The sequence below is a fragment of the Schistocerca piceifrons genome, chromosome 3, assembly GCF_021461385.2.
Source record: "Schistocerca piceifrons isolate TAMUIC-IGC-003096 chromosome 3, iqSchPice1.1, whole genome shotgun sequence".
Lineage (NCBI taxonomy): Eukaryota > Metazoa > Arthropoda > Insecta > Orthoptera > Acrididae > Schistocerca > Schistocerca piceifrons.
Window position 1 is genome coordinate 119097991 of NC_060140.1, and position 20241 is coordinate 119118231.

At 43.5% G+C, this 20241-nt stretch overlaps 1 protein-coding gene across 1 annotated transcript in view; it reads right to left on the reverse strand.

Annotated features, from left to right (window-relative positions):
- The window catches only part of LOC124788444 (carcinine transporter-like), a 41133-nt gene that overhangs the window by 12374 nt on the left and 8518 nt on the right, over positions 1 to 20241 (reverse strand). Inside the window, exons 3-4 of the mRNA XM_047255716.1 lie at positions 16565 to 16779; positions 12009 to 12196 (exon numbers count right to left, since the gene is read on the reverse strand). Of these exons, the coding sequence (XP_047111672.1) occupies positions 12009 to 12196; positions 16565 to 16779 (403 nt within the window). The remainder of the gene's footprint in view (positions 1 to 12008; positions 12197 to 16564; positions 16780 to 20241) is intronic.

Consider the following 20241-nt stretch of genomic DNA (forward strand, 5'->3'; position numbering starts at 1 on the left):
TAGGGAACGGTTGACAAGAATGGGGGAAAGAAACGCCGTAGAAGACGAATGGGTAGCTTTGAGAGATGTAGTGAAGGCAGCAGAGAATCAAGTAGGTAAAAAGACGAGGGCTAGTAGAAATTCTTGGGCAACAGAAGAGATAATGACCTTAATTGATAAAGAAGAAAATATAAAAATGCGGTAATGAAGCAGGCGAAATGGAATACTAACGTCTCAAAAATGGGATCGACAGGAACTGCAAAATGGCTAAGTATGGATGGGTAGAGGACAAATGTAAGGATTTAGAGGCATATATCACTAGGGGTAAGATAGATACTGCCTACAGGAAAATTAAAGAGATCTTTGGAGAAAAGAGAACCGCATATGTGAATATCATGAGCTCAGATGGTAAACCAGTCCTAAGCAAAGAGGGGAAAGCAGAAAGATGGAAGGAGTATATAGAGGGTCTATACAGGGTCGTTGTACTTGGGGGCAATATTATGGAAATGGAAGAGGACGTATATGAAGAGGAAATGGCAGATATGATACTGCGAGAAAAATTTGACAGAGTTCTAGAACACCTGAGTCGAAACAAGGCCCCAGGAGTAGACAACATTCCATTAGAACTACTGACAGCCTTGGGAGAGCCAGGCCTGACAAATCTCTACCATCTGGTGAGCAAGATGTATGAGAAAGGTGAAATATCCTCAGACTTCAACAAAAATACATTAAATGCAAACCCAAAGAATGCAGGTGTCAACAGATGGGAAACTTATCGAACTATCACTTTAATAAGTCATGGTTGCTAAATACTAACACGAATTCTTCACAAACGAATGGAAAAACTGGTAGGAGACGACCTCGGGGAAGATCAGTTTCGATTCCGTAGAAATGTTGAAACACGCGAGGCAATAATAACCCTACCACTTATCTTAAAAGATAGGTTAAGGAAAGGCAAACCTACGTTTCTGGCATTTGTAGAGTTAGAAAAAGCTTTTTACAATGTTGAATGGAATACTCTCTTTCAAATTCTAAAGGTGGCGGGGGTGAAATACAGGGAGCGAAAGGGTGTTTACAATTTGTGTAGAAGCCAGATGACAGTTGAGGGGCATGAAAGAGAAGAAGTGATTGAGGTGGAAGTGAGACGGGGTTGTATCCTATCCCTGATGTTATTCAATCTGTATATTGAGCAATCAGTAAAGGAAATAAAAGAAAAAATTAAAATATGAATTAAAATCCATGCAGGAGAAATGAGAACCTTGAGGTTTTCTGACGACAGAGAAAGCAAAGGAGCAACTGAACAGAGTGGACAGTGTCTTGAAAGCAGGATATAAGATGAGAATCAACAAAAGCAAAACGCAGATAATGAAATGTAGTTGAATTAAATCCGAGACTGCTGAGGGTGTTAGATTATTAAAAGAGACACTTAAAGCAGTAATTCAGTTTTGCTATTTGGGGAGCAAAATAACTCATGATGGTAGAAGTAGAGAGGATATAAGATGTAGAATGTCAATGGCAATGAAAGCGTTTCTGAAGAATAGAAATTTGTTATCATCGAGTATAGACTTATGTGACAGGAAGTCCTTTGTGAAAGTATTTGTATGGAGAGTAGCTCCGTATGGAAGTGAAACATGGACGATAAACAGTGTAGACAGGAAGAGAATAGAAGCTTTCGAAATGTGGTGCTGCAGCAGAATGCTGAACATTAGATAGGTAGATCACGTAACTAATGAGGAGGTACTGAACACAATTGGGGATAAGAGAAATTTGTGGCACAGCTTAACTGGAAGAAGGGATCGGCTGGTAGGACATGTTCTGAGGCATCAAGCGATCACCAATACAGAACTGCAGGGAAGCGTGGAACATAAAAATCGCAGAGGGAGATCAAGAAATGAATACACTAAGCAGATTCAGAAAGATGTAGGTTGCAGTAGTTATTCGGAGATGAAGAGGCTTGCACAGTATAGAGTAGCATGGAGAGCTGCATCAAACTAGTCTCCGGACTGAAGTCTACAGCAGAAGTTTTTCGGAATCTATATGTAGGATAATGCATCAGACTATTGTGTAGCTAGAAAGTCTACAGTTCAAACGTTCCAAGGGAGTGCACCATGTGTCAAATGTAAAAGTTTCCATGGAATAAACGAAAGTTGATTATAGGATATAAAGTTTCTTCATCATAAATCTGTATAGTGTGTATGTTTGCTTGTGTGCTTAACTATCCTTATGTCAAGAGAATAGCCTATCGGGTTCTCCCTAGCATTATACCTGAGTATGTGTGGCACCATCGGCTAAATATTTCCTAGTTAAATTGCAGTGGGCTTGGATCTCACGATTTTAAAATAATATGAAGTACAATCCGGAAGTAATCTCTTACAAAGACAACAAGTATGGTCGAATTTAAGTATTGTGTTTTGGAAGACTGCTAGATGATATGAACGCCTTTTTATGCAGCATCGTGTCTCTCAGAAAATCTCAGATTCCGTAGTCACTCAAGGTTTTGACATTAATGAATCAGAGGAAATAAGAAGTATTATATGTCAACTTATAGATATGTGTGGCTGTAATGAGAAGAATTTTGGATAGAAGGAAGTGCCTTGTTCATGTTAATGTAGGAACCGAGACTGTATGGAAGTTTTATTTGTCAGCCACTAAGGAAAGCATCACTACATTTACGCTATGCATGCACTGAGGGAGACGCAACCTGAAAGAAGGATTAGAGTGCAACTAATTTGTACACAGTGAAATGTGAAAATAAGATTTTGTTGTTGCTGAAGATTAATAGTGTACTGTTATTTTTTTACGCTGTTCTGTGATGGGACCCTCAATCCTCGATGACAACCGAGATATATTATTGAGGAGTGTAACGTGAATAACGATGGCAATTCTGACTGGGAGAAAGAATTTTCGTAAAAATGGTGTCTAAATGAGAATAACACTCATACTAATGAGAGACCAACTAAAGAAAAAGTTCATGATATAGATCGACTACAGCCTTCGTGTGAGCTAATCGGTGCCATCTGTGAAATTAGGCAGACAAGGAGAAGAGGCAGGGACAACTGTTTAAGTGAATTAAATAACATCTACATGAGAGGTTATGTCCTTGTATGGTTGTGCTGTGCCCGTGTGTTACTGTTTACTTTATAGGTGTTTTTCCAGCTATAGGTTTTCTGTGAAGAAAAGTGGGATTCTTGCTCATTGGCCAATGAAGATTGAAGATGTGTGTACAGTCACTAGTCCCTACGAAACAACAATAGTAACTGAGAAGGGGAAATCTGAATATAGCAGATTGTCCACAACAACCGGTGTTTGTGATAAAGTAGCCTGAGATGGACTAACCAGCTGCAAGGTGTCCTGGCACAGTAGTTTTCCTGTGGATCTGTGGTCTGTGCGAATGCTGAAAGTAGTGAGAAGGGGGATGCACATATCTGCTATAGTGATGTAGTTTGAAGAAAATATACTTGGAGTAGATATGTAGTTTGAAGGAAATGGTAGTAGCAGGAACTAGTCCCTTCTGCTTCACCTCACACCTCATCCTAGTTGCTTATAGATAGGACATTTTATTGTGTTGTGTAATATACCTTCTTGTCAACAGTGCCAAGAGTACCTCACTGTCATAATCATCACATTTTTTCTTAAAATTATTTTTAAAATGAAGATAATGCATTTAAAGCTTTACAACTGTTTGTCAATTATTATATTTTGGTCCCAGAGGGGATGAATCTATGCAATCCTGTCTACATTTTGAATTTCTGTTATTAAAGCTAGTTTTCTGACAGCTACTTGTGCCCGTCCATTGTGACTTCTTTTCATGTTTACTAGGAGAAATGGCTGGGTGTTATTATGTTCTTAGTAACCTGTATCGATTTTTTGTAGTAAGAATGATAGTGCTGAAGAAGCAAAAGACTGTCCACAATCGATCCCAGCAGCATCGGTGAGACAACAAATCGTCCCCTCCTCTGACAGGCAGGTAAAATAACATTTCCGGCGGCTTCCCTGGCTGGAATTGGACAGGTTCCGTTGCCAAAGGTGAGAGCCCACTGCAGGTGGAGAGCGGACCACCTCACACCTACAGGAGGTAAGCTCACGTCACGTCAGCGTCGAGTCAGTGGGTGGTCTCAGCAGCCGCAGTAGATGGGGAGGCGTCACAACGGTGGTGACGTCATGGGCAAGTTGTTGGGCGAGTGGCGGCACCCGTGGTGAAGCCACGCCACTTCTAGCTTTGGAGCATATGAGGTGTGTGCGTCACAGTCTGTGCCAACCACGTTTTGACACTGCATGTGCATATAGATTAGATTAGATCAGATTAGATTAGATGTACTTTTCGTTCGAATTAACCCATGGTGAGGAGATATTTGGAAATTTGTGGTAAGGTCATATGGGACCAAACTGCTGAGGTCGTCGGTCCCTAAGCCTACATACTGCTTAATCTAATTTAAACTAACTTACGCTATAGACAATACACACACCCATGCCAGAGGGAGGACTCGAACCTCCGACGGGGGGAGCAGCACGAACCGTGACAAGGCGCCCAAGACAACGCGGCTACCCTGCGTGGCATAGTGAGGACATCCTCAAGGTCGTCGACCATCTTAGAAAGCAAGCATACACAGTAAATATTTACAAAATACGCCTAGAAATGGTAATGTACCTTCCACATATTCAAAATGAAATTCCGTTCTTGATGTGGAGTCGGTTAGAAAACAAATCTTACGCCTATTTTCATTTAAAATGTTCAACACTCTTAGGTGCATATGATAATTCTTGAGAATTTGTAGCCACTCATCATCAAATAAAGGAAAAACAACATTTTACAGCACTTGTTTACAATGATCGCATCACACCACAAAATTGGGACCGATGTCAGATTGTAAGCAATATTCAGTTGTGTGATAATATTAATAACATACATGCTCAATAGGTTCTGCTAAGAAATTCATCAATGGATAAGAAGAAGTTCGCTACCATTAAATCCTTTAGACTCTTCTCAAAATGAACTTCGTTATTGGTGATTTATGGTTGCTGGCATGTTATTGAAAATGTATACTGCGGAATGGTGGTCACTTTTCCGAACCAAGTAGGTGACTTTAAATCATTGTGAAAGTTATTCTTATTTCTAGTGTTGATTCCATGAACAGAGCCGCTGATTTGGGAAAAAAAGATATATTTTAATGACGAATTTCGTTAAGGAATAAATATATTGGGAAGCCTTAAATAGCCCTGTGCAGCTCATTCTTGAGTTCACACCACAAATAATTCATATTCGACGTTTTGGGCTCGTAAGTCTTTACCTTTGCTTCATGAGTTACTCCAGAAACTAGTTCCGCATGACATTATGGAATGAAAGTAAGCATAGTACGCTAGCGTTTTTTTTTTTTTCTAAAAATTTTTACATCACCTGTGTCTTACAAAATTCACACAGCACATAGATATCTGTTTAGGCGCTTCAGCAGTTCTGTGGTATGCTTCACCCAGTTAAATCTGTTATTAAGCTGTAATGCTAAGAATTTGACACACAATCCTTGTAGGCCCTACGCCATATAACAGGTGACTGTACTTCCGATAACGTTAAGCTCGGCAGTCTGAGAGGTGCCATTAGACAGGATTACACCATGTGCCGGCTCTGGTATTCACTCTGCCCTTGCTCTCATTTAGATCATCAGTACAAATGGCACAGCCTACACATTCTCTTCATAGCAAACTACACTAAAGAGCGACACTTGAAACTTGGACGACATTCTTTTGACAGGGGATGACATCAACGGTCACTCAACTTGTCCCGAAGGTTTGCCAAGGTGACAACATCTCCTCTCTTCATCAGCCCAGGTAAAAATAGTTTTTGCATGATCTGCAGGATAAGCTAGACCATTACAAAGAATTATTCTGGGAAAGGGTGCCGAAGATTTTCTACTCTGGAATTAACATAGAGTGATTCTACTAACATTCTTCGCCACATTTATTGGTCATGGTTGTAATTTTGATTTATTATATATTTTTACTGATTTTTCTTAGACAAATCGTAAACGTAAAAGTAACTTACATTTAAATATATAATCGTATCTGTAAGCATGTGCTTTGGTGTTGCACCTTTACATAAACTCAACGTAAATTTTGTGGTTACTGTAAACTAAGTATTACGCCCACTAGGAAACAACTGTGTATCTGTGTAATTGAAACGAAGATACCGGAAAGTGAAGCTATGGTCTACGTCGCGGAAATACGTTAAGGGAGGATCGTTATATACATTGTGGGAAGAAGAATCTTTATGAGTCAAGTTCCGAAATCCGGTAAGTTGAGCTGAAGGCAAATGGTTCAATGGCTCTGAGCATTATGGAACTTAACTGCTGAGGTCATCAGTCCCCTAAAACTTAGAACTACTTAAACGTAACTAACCTAAGGACATCACACACATCTATGCCCGAGGCAGGATTCGACCCTGGGACCGTATCGGTCGCCTAGTTCCAGACTGGAGCGCCTAGAACCGCACGGCCACTCCGGCCGGCGAGCTGAAAGAAAGAGAGATACAATCATGTGAAGAAGTTACATTGTTACAGTTTTAGAGGATCATCAGAAGCAACGAAGAGTTTTGGTAGCTATTCCGTCTTGAAGAAATGTAGTGTCAAAATCTATGTTGAACATCAAGTATACGAAATATCCGCAAGCAGTGCATAAGGCTCAAGAAGAGAGGATGTTGTTATATTTACGGAAGAAGAAGCGAAAGTAATTTTCTGAGCAAGATTTAAAGAAAAAGAGGAGAAGCAACAGGAATCAACAGTCGTGTAATGGTGGAAAGCAGATGTGACGTGGTTTCGTAGAACCCAGTAAGAAACTGGCCTTCGACTTGAATCTGTCTAGCACAAGATAGGCACACTGGATTGTCGTTGGAGTAAGTTAAGTGGACTTTCATGCTTCAGTGAGATAAAATTGTTATATACATGTGTTGTCTTTATCTGAATCAGCAAATATTATACGGACTTACTTTATTAACAAACAATTTTTATCTGTTTAACTTTGTAGTGTAGAAGTGTAGCACATTTGAGTGAAAGTTTAAATATAAAGCACACATTGCTCGATCATATAAATCAGTTACGCCAGCGCGTTCTTCTCTACATCTAGATCTACATCTACAGGAATACTCTGCAATTCACAAATAAATGCGTGACAGAGCATTTATCGAATCACCTTCAAGCTACTTGTTTACCCTTCCACTCTCGAACAGCATGCAGGAAAAATGAACACTTAAATCTTTCTCTGCGAGCTCTGACTTCTCTTACACATATGCGATGTTTGTTTTACTCATAGATCACATTTAAATCGCAGCTGCAATTTTCTATAAAGTGTTTGTGGCATTTCAAGTAATCAAATTGATTTATAGAGCAGTAGGTTACAGAAAAATATATTTTACGTAATTCACAAGGGCTGAATCGAGAACTGGCGCCGTATTGTCAGCAGCCTAGTCTAGCGACACCTTGACAGTCGAAAATCACAGCAATCATCTTCCACTGTCAGCATTTACGACTATCTCTGGTAGAAAAAGCGTCGAATCACATTTTTGACTCCACGCTGAAAACATCTACAGCATGGCCTGTGTACGAGAACGTAATAATATGCACCATTTAGTATTTGAGTGCAGTTTATGATTTACAACGTATTAGAAGAGTACTGAACAATCAGAAATTACATATTAAATCTAAACTCTTTTGTATTTAAAAAATTATAGGAATATGTTCACGCTGTCAGTGCTCAGCACATTTGTTATTGAGTACACGGCAATAGTGGCTTTTCTTGTAGTTATTTTCCATACAGATTTAGTGCGATTACAATTATTTACCCTCAAGTTGTTTTGTAAAGTCTTAGCAGGGTCATAACAGATGGAGCTCTTGTAACGTCACGTTAGGGAATTCATAGTTTTACTTGATTTTAAACGGACATTGTCCAGTATTCAATACTAACTCCAACATTTACTCAAGAAGTTAATACTATTGTACTTCACTACGCAGTTATTTGTGCGCCTCTGTATAGTATGACTGTGTGAGTGTTTGAGTACAAATGCTAGATGCGTCAATACGCAAAGAACTGAGAAAGTGCTCTGATAGTAAAGTTGTCTATCAGTGCAGATATTTAGCAGTTCAATAACGTAAAGAGAATTTATCGCAGTATTTTGTGTGTGTGTGTGTGTGAGAGAGAGAGAGAGAGAGAGAGAGAGAGAGAGAGAGAGTCAGATTATGAATAAAGCACATTTGTCCTGGAAATTGAAATAAGAACCCCGTGAATTCATTGTCCCAGGAAGGGGAAACTTTATTGACAGGAGTGTATATATACACTCCTGGAAATTGAAATAAGAACACCGTGAATTCATTGTCCCAGGAAGGGGAAACTTTATTGACACATTCCTGGGGTCAGATACATCACATGATCACACTGACAGAACCACAGGCACATAGACACAGGCAACAGAGCATGCACAATGTCGGCACTAGTACAGTGTATATCCACCTTTCGCAGCAATGCAGGCTGCTATTCTCCCATGGAGACGATCGTAGAGATGCTGGATGTAGTCCTGTGGAACGGCTTGCCATGCCATTTCCACCTGGCGCCTCAGTTGGACCAGCGTTCGTGCTGGACGTGCAGACCGCGTGAGACGACGCTTCATCCAGTCCCAAACATGCTCAATGGGGGACAGATCCGGAGATCTTGCTGGCCAGGGTAGTTGACTTACACCTTCTAGAGCACGTTGGGTGGCACGGGATACATGCGGACGTGCATTGTCCTGTTGGAACAGCAAGTTCCCTTGCCGGTCTAGGAATGGTAGAACGATGGGTTCGATGACGGTTTGGATGTACCGTGCACTATTCAGTGTCCCCTCGACGATCACCAGTGGTGTACGGCCAGTGTAGGAGATCGCTCCCCACACCATGATGCCGGGTGTTGGCCCTGTGTGCCTCGGTCGTATGCAGTCCTGATTGTGGCGCTCACCTGCACGGCGCCAAACACGCATACGACCATCATTGGCACCAAGGCAGAAGCGACTCTCATCGCTGAAGACGACATGTCTCCATTCGTCCCTCCATTCACGCCTGTCGCGACACCACTGGAGGCGGGCTGCACGATGTTGGGGCGTGAGCGGAAGACGGCCTAACGGTGTGCGGGACCGTAGCCCAGCTTCATGGAGACGGTTGCGAATGGTCCTCGCCGATACCCCAGGAGCAACAGTGTCCCTAATTTGCTGGGAAGTGGCGGTGCGGTCCCCTACGGCACTGCGTAGGATCCTACGGTCTTGGCGTGCATCCGTGCGTCGCTGCGGTCCGGTCCCAGGTCGACGGGCACGTGCACCTTCCGCCGACCACTGGCGACAACATCGATGTACTGTGGAGACCTCACGCGCCACGTGTTGAGCAATTCGGCGGTACGTTCACCCGGCCTCCCGCATACCCACTATACGCCCTCGCTCAAAGTCCGTCAACTGCACATACGGTTCACGTCCACGCTGTCGCGGCATGCTACCAGTGTTAAAGACTGCGATGGAGCTCCGTATGCCACGGCAAACTGGCTGACACTGAGGGCGGCGGTGCACAAATGCTGCGCAGCTAACGCCATTCGACGGCTAACACCGCGGTCCCTGGTGTGTCCGCTGTGCCGTGCGTGTGATCATTGCTTGTACAGCCCTCTCGCAGTGTCCGGAGCAAGTATGGTGGGTCTGACACACCGGTGTCAATGTGTTCTTTTTTCCATTTCCAGGAGTGTATATATATATATATATATATATATATATATATATATATATATATATTTATATATATGTGTGTGTGTGTGTGTGTGTGTGTGTGTGTATGTGTGTTTTGTGTGTGTGTGTGTGTGTGTGTGTGTGTGTGTGTGTGTGTGTGTGTGTGAGAGAGCGAGAGAGAGAGAGAGAGAGAGAGAGAGAGAGAGAGAATCAGATTAAGAATAAAGCACATTTCTCATCGGACCAGTGAGACACTGCAACGAGTTACTACAGAGCACACAGTTGTTTAATTTCTGTTTATTTTGATAAAACGGCATCAAGTATAAAAAGAGTTGTTTGAGTCACTGAAGATCAAGTTGTGCTAAAGTTGAAAGAATAACAATTAGGAGGTATTACACACGTGATTAGAATTGTTTTAAAATCACGAGGTTCACTGTAATGAAGCAAACACTCAATATAACACCATCAGTGACTGGATGGTTCAGCACGTACTCGAAATTGGGGCATGTAAGTAAATAACGGGTGAAGCGCCAAAAAATGAAAATTTGAGTTGTAGGTGAAATTCCGCTGTGATCGCCGAGGCCAATGATACACATTCTGACACAAGCACGAGAACAGCGGGAAACAATGCTTACAGCTGCCACAAAACGACATTCGTGTCTAACACTGTCGACGTTCAAATAATGAGTCTTGTGCCAAGCCTCTGGTAATGCCTTAGCGTACACTATTGTGAATTGCTGAGCGTTGCAACAATAGGGCAACGCTGAAGTAATTATTACAGAAATAGCACAGAATATTACAAAAAGTAAAGGAAAATTCCACCAAAATGGAGGAAGAGAGATGAAGGTAGAGCTCAAAGTGAAAGAAAGAAACTACGCAGCGAAGGGAACGAATGTACTCTTCCTTCATTCAGGCACTGTTAAATGTACTACTTATTGGAGCTCTCAAATTACAACTTTTTCATTCGTGTTGGTGATAATCAAACCGGTAACATGTTTCTCTGGCATGTGGCCGTAGTGGCAGGGATGGGAATGCAACTGCTTCCTATGTGCACCAAACTTTTACATCGAAATTTACTTCTAAAAAGAAACTAATAACATGAACTGACTGCTGCTGTGGGGAGAACAAATATAAAACGATGTTTCTGTGACTTTACCTAACAGCAAAGGGTTTGCTTACGGAAATGGTACACTTTTATGTTCTGCGATCGTGAATCTGAGAAATGAAAGAGGCTAACGGTGCGTGAGGCTACGAAAGATTTAGTTCCCCTCTCACTGAACCTAGGCGCGCGACACCACAAACCTATGTTTACGACTTTAAGTCAGCTGCCGAAAAATATAAAAGTTCACCAGTGTGCATATTTCAATAGCACAGTGGATCAGACTGGCTACTGAATGCCTAGGGACTCTGTATTCATCAACTCTCAATGCAACTGAAGAGTTCAAGGACAATTACACCTTGAAGAGAAATGTGTAGCCTTCCGATCATCTGAAGGTGCAGCTGGAAACATTACCCTGTGAACCTAGGTTTTGTGAAGGAAAGACAAGGGATTTAGCTAAAATGATTGCATTTGTTAAAGAGGAGAATAAGTGGTTTCACGAGAACATTCTGAACTGAGTGCTAATTGCTATGAGGGCACTTGTATCCTTATTTAAGTTAAAGCCGTTGCATACACAATATTTTATTATCTTCAAATTTTATATCAATTTGTTCTTACCGTAGAATAACAACACGTATATGAAAAGAAACCTGTTCTGTTTTATGTTGCACCGTGATCTCCTACTTTTATATTGCTTTTGTACAACTGCTATACATAACCACAACAATATGCTAATTGTCGGACCGCCTTCCAAAACTAATTTCAGCCACAAGTATTTCCATCTTCAGTGGGTTCTTTAATTCTATAACGTGCGCAGATAGCATATACAAAAGTATATTTAAAAAACAAACAGTGAACATGTAGTAATCTTTTACAACGTTTTGTACCTCTGCTATTGCTGCATATTTCAGAATTAAGGATGCCACTATAGATGGCGATATTTGTTGTCAAAACTAGTTTAGGAATAAATAAATAAATAATAAATGGTTTTCGGATCAAGGCAGAGCCAAATTTCCCATATTGTTGTTTTTGTATGGAAAGACGGACCGATGGAAGAGCTGCAAGATTAAATTGCTGATATAAACATTTTGCTAATTATCTGTAAACCAGATTTTTGGCGCTTGAACTAGTATTTAGTTACAGGCCACAGTTGCTTTCACGGGTTCAGTATAATTTTCAGTAGAAGCTGAGCACATAGTTACGGAATACCTGAAAGACGATGTACGGAACAAGAGACAAGCAAACAGCAGCAGCCGTGTACTCTACGCTGGCGGTGATTTGTCGCAGACACGTGGGGTGCACCTCGATGCTCTGAAGGTTGATGACAGCTGCACCAGCCGACGACCAGAACTGCATGACCATCATTACCACTGCCATGGCGACACTCGGAACACCAACTGCACAGTCAAAACACATGGGCTGTATGGCTGAAACAGATTTGTTAGAAACATATTTGTAAACACACAAGAGTAAAGGAAATCGAAATGATTTTTCCAGTGCCTTCTAATGAACTGTCCTGTTAATGTACAAATGATAAAAGTCTTTTGGATTTCACGTTGTCAGGAACTAAACATTACCTCAATCATTAGGGTGGTGCTGTACCATCAGCCCTGTTGCCGTTGTGAATAAGCCTGTTGAATGCTGAAAGCCACGGAACCGGTGAAAGTTACAGAATTATTTTTTCTGCATATTCTGAAGCCCACCTACGTAGTTGAATGTGTGTGAAATCTTATGGGACGTAACTGCTAAGGTCATCAGTCCCTAAGCTTATACACTACTTAAGCTATATTATCCTAAGGACAAACACACACACCCATGCCCGAAGGAGGACTCGAACCTCCGCCGGGACCAGCCGCACAGTCCATGCTACGTAGTTGAATGATACACGTGGCTGCCTTCAATGCAGCGTCTAGTCTGCCAATTATGCTATGAAGACGGTTCCGAGGCGTCTCCCGTGGCCTCAAATGAAAGTCTCCTCCAGTCCTCGACTTATCGTGGAACATTTCGAAATTTATCCGCAAGTATCTCGTCACCTAGGCAAAGGTCCCCAGTTCAAGTCTCGGTCCGGCACACAGTTTTTATCTGCCAGGAAGTTTCATATCAGCGCACACTACGCTGCAGAGAGAAAATCTCATTCTGGGTCTCGAAATTCATTTTCTGTGCCCGTATAAAAATTTCAGGTCCCCTTCCACTCTTCTTGCAGGACCAGTCCATCTGTTAGCATCGTCACGATTGGCTCAATTCACGATTTCTGCGTGCCACTCCCTGCCAGTCTGCCAAGAGCATCTGTCCCTTTCTTTTCTCCACTCATTTCTCAATCTTCCTTTTTCGCATCCCTCTCCAACGTGCTGTTGGAGCGTCTCATATTGCGTCTACTAGAAAACTAGGATTCCTTATCAGGGTATCCGGTACACGGCGGAAGAATTTTGTTGACGCCACTTCGTTACTCTCTGCATGTCACATTATGCTGTTTACCTGTAAGTGCATGCAAACAGATTTATGCATGACTAAGAGGAACTCAGTCTATGACTAGCTGGCATAACGAACTAGATCCGGAGATCTTCCTGTGATTCCACTTTGGCCAGTAGGGCAATGCTAATGCTAATGTAAGCTACCCCTTCGCGGGATGTAGGATTCTTCCCCAAGCTTTACAATTTAATCAATTGTGTTACCTCTTCCATTGCAACAAAACTGTAGCGTTTTTTGCTTCAGTTGGTTGTAAATCATTGTAGCATTCATCATTCACAAGAGATGGCAGGTAGCCTGAAAAACGTGCAAACCAACAGTGTAACAATGGCTAAACAAGTCTTTGTGAGATGACACTAGGGGATGTCATCGACAGTTACTGTTTTATGTATCACAAGTACCACAAGAAACAGACAATACAAAAATTGTTCAGAAGTGGCCGAAACGACATGGTTATAGTGGAAACAAACGATTTTATCCGGGATCAGGAATTTTTATGACAGTTAGTACCTCTCAGGATACACTTCCTGACAAAAAAATGAAGAAACAATTGGACATGTTTAGATGTGAATACAACTTTGTACACATGCTCACCATTGGTCTGTATGCAAATGGTTAGTGTTGCAATTTTCTGTGACTTGTAGAATGGCCATTGTTCTGCATTAGTATTGTTTACGTTTAGTGTTGTTATCAGGTGTGCTATGCTATATGAGGGGACTCATGCACGTCAGATGTTGAGTGACCACTGCGAATAACATCGAGACGCTGCATATTTGTATGAGACTGCGGTATGACATGAGAGACCTCACCGTGGGTCTCCATTTGACCGGCTCGTCGATTTGTGCAGTATCAAGATTTGTGAGGCATCCGCCTTTCAATTCAGGCCGACCGACAGAATCTGCCCTGTGAAAAGGAGGGTGACGATATTCCGCACCAAGTATATCGTAACCCCTTCGCATCTGCGATTGCCATCCAACAAGTGATAGACTTCATGTAACATTTTGTGTCATTCTACACCATTAGTCTGAGGATAGCAGTAGGTGGTCTAGGGAATTATGATCCCATCATAACACACCCAGCTGCATTAGTAGTAGCGTCATGATTGGGAAACATGTATTGCTGACGAATATTCTCGCATTTTTGCAGTAGTGAATCGTGGTACTACACTGCATTCAATAACCGTCGACGACGGGTTTGAAGCGACTTGGGAGTAGGTTCCATTCTTTCCATGTTTCGGAAAGGCACAACGGTGTTGCTCCTGGCGTCATAGTCTGGGGAACCTTTCGGTACGAGGTGCATTCAAGGTGTAAGGCCTCCGATTTTTTTTCTCCGGACTGGAAAGAGATAGAAACATGCACATTGTTTTAAAATGAGGCCGCGTTCATTGTCAATACGTCCCAGAGATGGCAGCACCGTACGGCATACGGAATTTTACCGCCAGCGGCGATAATGAGAACTGTTTTAAATACTTAAAATGGCGACATTTTCCTTACTTGAACAGCGTGCAATCATTCGTTTTCTGAATTTGCGTGGTGTGAAACCAACTGAAATTCGTCGACAGTTGAAGGAGACATGTGGTGATGGAGTTATGGATGTGTCAAAAGTGCGTTCGTGTGTGCGACAGTTTAATGAAGGCAGAAAATCGTGTGACAACAAACCGAAACAACCTCGGGCTCGCACAAGCCAGTCTGACGACATGATCGACAAAGTGGAGAAAATTGTTCTGGGGGATCGCCGAATGACTGTTGAACAGATCGCCTCCAGAGTTGGCATTTCTGTGGGTTCTGTGCATACAATCCTGCATGACGACCTGAAAATGCAAAAAGTGTCATCCAAGTGGGTGCCACGAATGCTGACGGACGACCACATGGCTGCCCGTGTGGCATGTTGCCAGGCAATGTTGACGCACAACGACAGCATGAATGGGACTTTCTTTTCGTCGGTTGTGACAGTGGATGAGACGTGGATGCCATTTTTCAATCCAGAAACAATGCGCCAGTCAGCTTAATGGAAGCACACAGATTCACCGCTACCAAAAAAATTTCGGGTAACCGCCAGTGCTGAGAAAATGATAGTGTCCATGTTCTGGGACAGCGAGGGCGTAATCCTAAGCCATTGCGTTCCAAGGGCACTACGGTAACAGGTGCATCCTACGAAAATGTTTTTAAGAACAAATTCCTTCCTGCACTGCAACAAAAACGTCCGGGAAGGGCTGCGCGTGTGCTGTTTCACCAAGACAACGCACCCGCACATCGAGCTAACGTTACGCAACAGTTTCTTCGTGATAACAACTTTGAAGTGATTCCTCATGCTCCCTACTCACCTGACCTGGCTCCTAGTGACTATTGGCTTTTTCCAACAATGAAAGACACTCTCCATGGCCGCAAATTCACCAGCCGTGCTGCTATTGCCTCAGCGATTATCCAGTGGTCAAAAAATACTCCTAAAGAAGCCTTCGCCGCTCCCATGGAATCATGGCGTCAGCGTTGTGAAAGATGTGTACGTCTGCAAGGCGATTACATCGAGAAGTAACGCCAGTTTCATCGATTTCAGGTGAGTAGTTAATTAGAAAAAAAGTCGGAGCCCTTAGAACTTGAATGCACCTCGTATAACCTCAGGTCACGACTGGCAGAGATAGAGGGAGAACTGGCATATGCCCTGTAAACCCAAATGCTACCTCTCATCTGACAGTATAATGATGCTTTTTTTCAACAGTACAATGCTCTTACACATGTTGCACATGTCTATATGAACTCTCCGAATGATGCTGAGGTGCTCCTGTGACCAGCTAGGTCGTCAGATCTGTCCCAGATGTAACATGTGTGGGAGCAGCTCGTTCATAAATTCGATTCCAGTGGCAATATCCAGGATATCAAGGACAAGGTAACAACACTGGTGGGCCAGCTAGCCACAGGAGAGGATACAACGGATTTATAAAACTCTTCCCAAAAAAATCACTGCATGCACCCTGGAGGGAAGAGGTACAACAGCATTCCGATTAGTGGGTTCATATGGCCAACTTCTTTGTAAATTTGACTGGGTTCTGTTATTGCTGAAACAACATCACATACCCTCTCAACCCATGAATTTTCATTGTGTTTCCTACTCCACTTCTGAGTGCTTCACTTTGTTTGATGGGCAGTGGAGATCGACTGTTGCCAAATGGACTGACTCGATTGACACAGTAATTTTAGTCGCAGTACAGATGTTTGAAATCTCCAGTCCTTGGCAGGTGGAGGAGGGCGCCAGCGGGCAAATGTGAGAGGTGTGTGAGCGCTCTCACGGGCTGTGTTGTTTACCTGTGAGCAGTACGGCACAGAGTGCACCCAGGAGGCCGACCAGCGCCAGACAGGCGACGCAGGACCACCGGCGCCCGAAGTGGGTCCCACAGTAGTGCTGCAGCAGCACAGACGCCGCCTGCGCCACGGCCTGAGCAGACACCGCCACCAGCGGGTTCACGCTGATGATGCCCACGCTCAGTACCAGTGCTAATATCGTCATCCAGCACAGGGACCTGTCAACATATGGGATGCTTCTGTATCCTCTCAGAAAGGATGTACTTTAGAACAGACACAAACTCAGCTTCTACACCAAAGTCAGCAATTAGCAGCAGCAGCATTTAAACCAGACTGAATCAGATCGTCATTATCAAACATCTGGGCCCATCTGTGACGCAGCTGTATTTACCACTGTAGGCTCACGAATCCCTGCCCACACCTGGGCTCCCGGAAGCTTGGACACTTTGCCACCATCTTCGGAGCACAACACGATGGACCAGCCACCCATCTCCCTCCCATCCCCCTGAGGTGTCAATGGAGGACCTCTTCAGTTCGGATCACTGCAACACATTGCAGTCAGATGTTACACACAGCTACCACCGCTCGGCTGTCCATACTTCAGTCATGGAGTAAGAACCTCCTGTCAACACAGCACCAGTGGCAGCAGGGTGCATGTTCAGCAGCCAGAGGCTGACGCACCGGAGACACTGTGATGTGGTAATCACGTCGCCTGCCATTGTCGCTCGCAGTTTCCTAGACCCCTGATTGTAAACGAACAGCAATAAATAAGTTGTAACCGCAGCTGGACCTTCTTCTGCTGTACATCGCATCATTCTGCAGCAGAGAGTCCCTGTCCACAACCAGCCATCTTCGAAATAAAATTGTAACCGATGGTGCATAAGCCAGCCACCCTTTGGACCGTAACGACTGGTGTCAGAAGCAGTGCTGAGGATGAGGATGGATGACAACAGGAAGGCAGCACCTGGACCCATGTTGGTGCAATCTGACACAGAAATGCAGGTAAATTCCGAATTTATAGCTGTTTTGGGCCTGTGTGGTCGTTTCCATAACGTTTCTCTTTCCTGTTTATTTTATTTTTGGGTAATTGTTGTACTAGTATTTATTATTAAACATTCAATATAGCTCAAGACCTTTCAGCTCAGAGTGCGATTCAGCAGTTGAGCGATGAAGTAGCTCAGGTGCAGATGGAATTGGGACAGTTAACGGAGGGAAGGAGGAAAACATCCTTTCTGAGGCACCTAGCTTTGACGCTGACAGCGCTTCATTGGTCATCTCACTTTCTCATAAATTAGAAGACAATGTCTTGGTGACATCTTCGATATTCGGGAATCCAGCCAGACGTTCGCGTCATTCTCGCACGATATTTCAACAGCGTGCCTCGCTGTCTTCTTCAGGTGCGACCTGAGACTGGTCCTTGGATCGATCGAGTCCAGTATTTATTCCGGAAGGAGCTGGGCATTCCCTAATCGGTCCGCACCGAGTCGAGTGTTCCGTCAGTGGTCCGCGCCCGCCAGACTCGGCGCCGAACCAAAGGCTCCAAATCCCCGCCAATCGCCTAATCACCTGGATGCTCATGTAACTCATCACTTTGCTGCTGTGAGGATTCAGCCGTCACCACATCCACTGAGGGGTCAACAGAGGACTTCTTCCCTCTGAATGCTGGAACGTGACACCACTAGATGTACATACAGGTACCACTATCAGACCACCCAAGCTTTGACCGGTGAATACGAGCAGTAGTGTCAGTGGAGTGTATGGTCAATAACCAGAGCCTGACTAAACAGGGTACGCCCCAATGGAGTATCTACTTTGCCCGTCATCAATCACTTGCAGTTTCGAGGATGCACGACTGGAAACAAACAACAATAAAAAATGTATATATCTGCAGACTGAAGTGATGAATGAAAATCTGAACTAAGGCCCAGATTCGAACCCAGTTCTCCTCCTCACTAAGAATATGCGCTAACCGCTATGCCACCGTGGCACAATGGCTTTGCACAACTGCTCCTGCTACTCTAGACGCCTCCCTCCACAGTCCAAATTCCCCCCAATGCCACAGCCTACTTGGTATTCCCTCTACACTTGGACTGCATTACAGTGGCTCTGCAACTGTATTGCAGTAGTACCTCAGCATTGGGCTACCTTGCTGGCTAAGCTGTTTGGCAAGCACGAAAATAAGCAGCAGAAATTTTCGCCTTGTGGAGGTGGGCATTACCTTGCTAGAATCTAAGCCCAGAATGGATTGCTCTCAAGGGCCACAAAACAGGGAGTAGACTTTCGTCAACGTTCCACTGTGTTGTAATGATGCCGGGGTTGAATGGAAAGGGGTCCTGCTACGAAATCAAACAGCACCCCAGACCATCACCCCTGGTTGTCGGACTAAATGGGGTGACAATCAGGTTGGTATCCCAGCAGTGTCCAAGATGTCTCCAGTCGCGGCTTCGGCCTAGAATCTTATTGACTGAACTAGAACTGTCTTCAGTGATCACCTTCACTTCGAACTGAGCCCAGATGACCAGCAAAGATGTGTATGGAGGCACCGCAGAGAGCAGATGGATACCACCAACCTGATTGTCGCCCATCATATTTGAATAGACATGATGTTTCAGATGTAGAAATAAGCCTACTGGCTTTCGTTTATGTCGCACAACACTTTCTTGGTGCTGTGTTAATTTTTTCCGTCAGTGGATATTTGGAATTGCGTTAAATGTTTGCGTAGTGTTTATCACATGTCATTGTGATTTCTGTGTTTAAGATTTTCTCTTTACCTGCAACAATGCGATGAAGCAATCGATATATCGCACTCGACAAAGCCCGCCGCGCGGGATTAACCGAGCGGTCTAGGCGCATGAGTCACGGACTGTGCGGCTGGTCCCGGCGGAGGTTCGAAACTCGCTCAGGCATGGGTGGGTGTGTTTGTCCGTAGGATAATTTAGGTTAAGTAGTCTGTAAGCTTAGGGACTGATAACCTTAGCAGTTAAGTCCCATAGGATTTCACACACATTTGAACATTTTTGAACAAAGCCCAATAATTATGTTCACACGTTCACCTCTTTCGTCGAGCGGCCTTATCTGTACAGTCTAGCGCACACAGAATGACGTGTTGCATAGTCATACAGCTCGCTTTACTTCCGCCAAGTGGTCGGCCGAACGTTTATATGACTGTCATTTCCAGATTTTGCCTCTACGTTGGATAAGGCAACTTGATCTCTTGAATCGCGGTATGGACACAACTAGGTAACGATTCATTATGAGGCTGTTGGAAGTGTGAACTGATTAACTTATTCGTTAAGATCCTATAGCTTTTAGCATAATTTATTGTTGTGTTTCACTGCAGGCGACCTCATGATATTTTAACGTACGAAAAAGGTCGTGACAGAAGAAATGTGTTCCAGTTCATTTGTGGAAGTTTTCGTTAATCGTTAATATTGCGATACATTGCGGTATCAGAATGTATTACATATTTTATTCTAACATTAGCAGCTGAAAGAGGTAATTCACATTTGTGGCAAAGAACACAGCTAATGTGGCTTTATGAAAGCAACGATAACAGTACGAAGAACTAAATGTTAAACACTCACGCTTCACATGATCCAAAGAAAAAGACTGGATGAGAGATGCACGCGAACGACTCGTGGCAATGATGTTCAATCGCTGTCACATTCAGCACTGGGAAA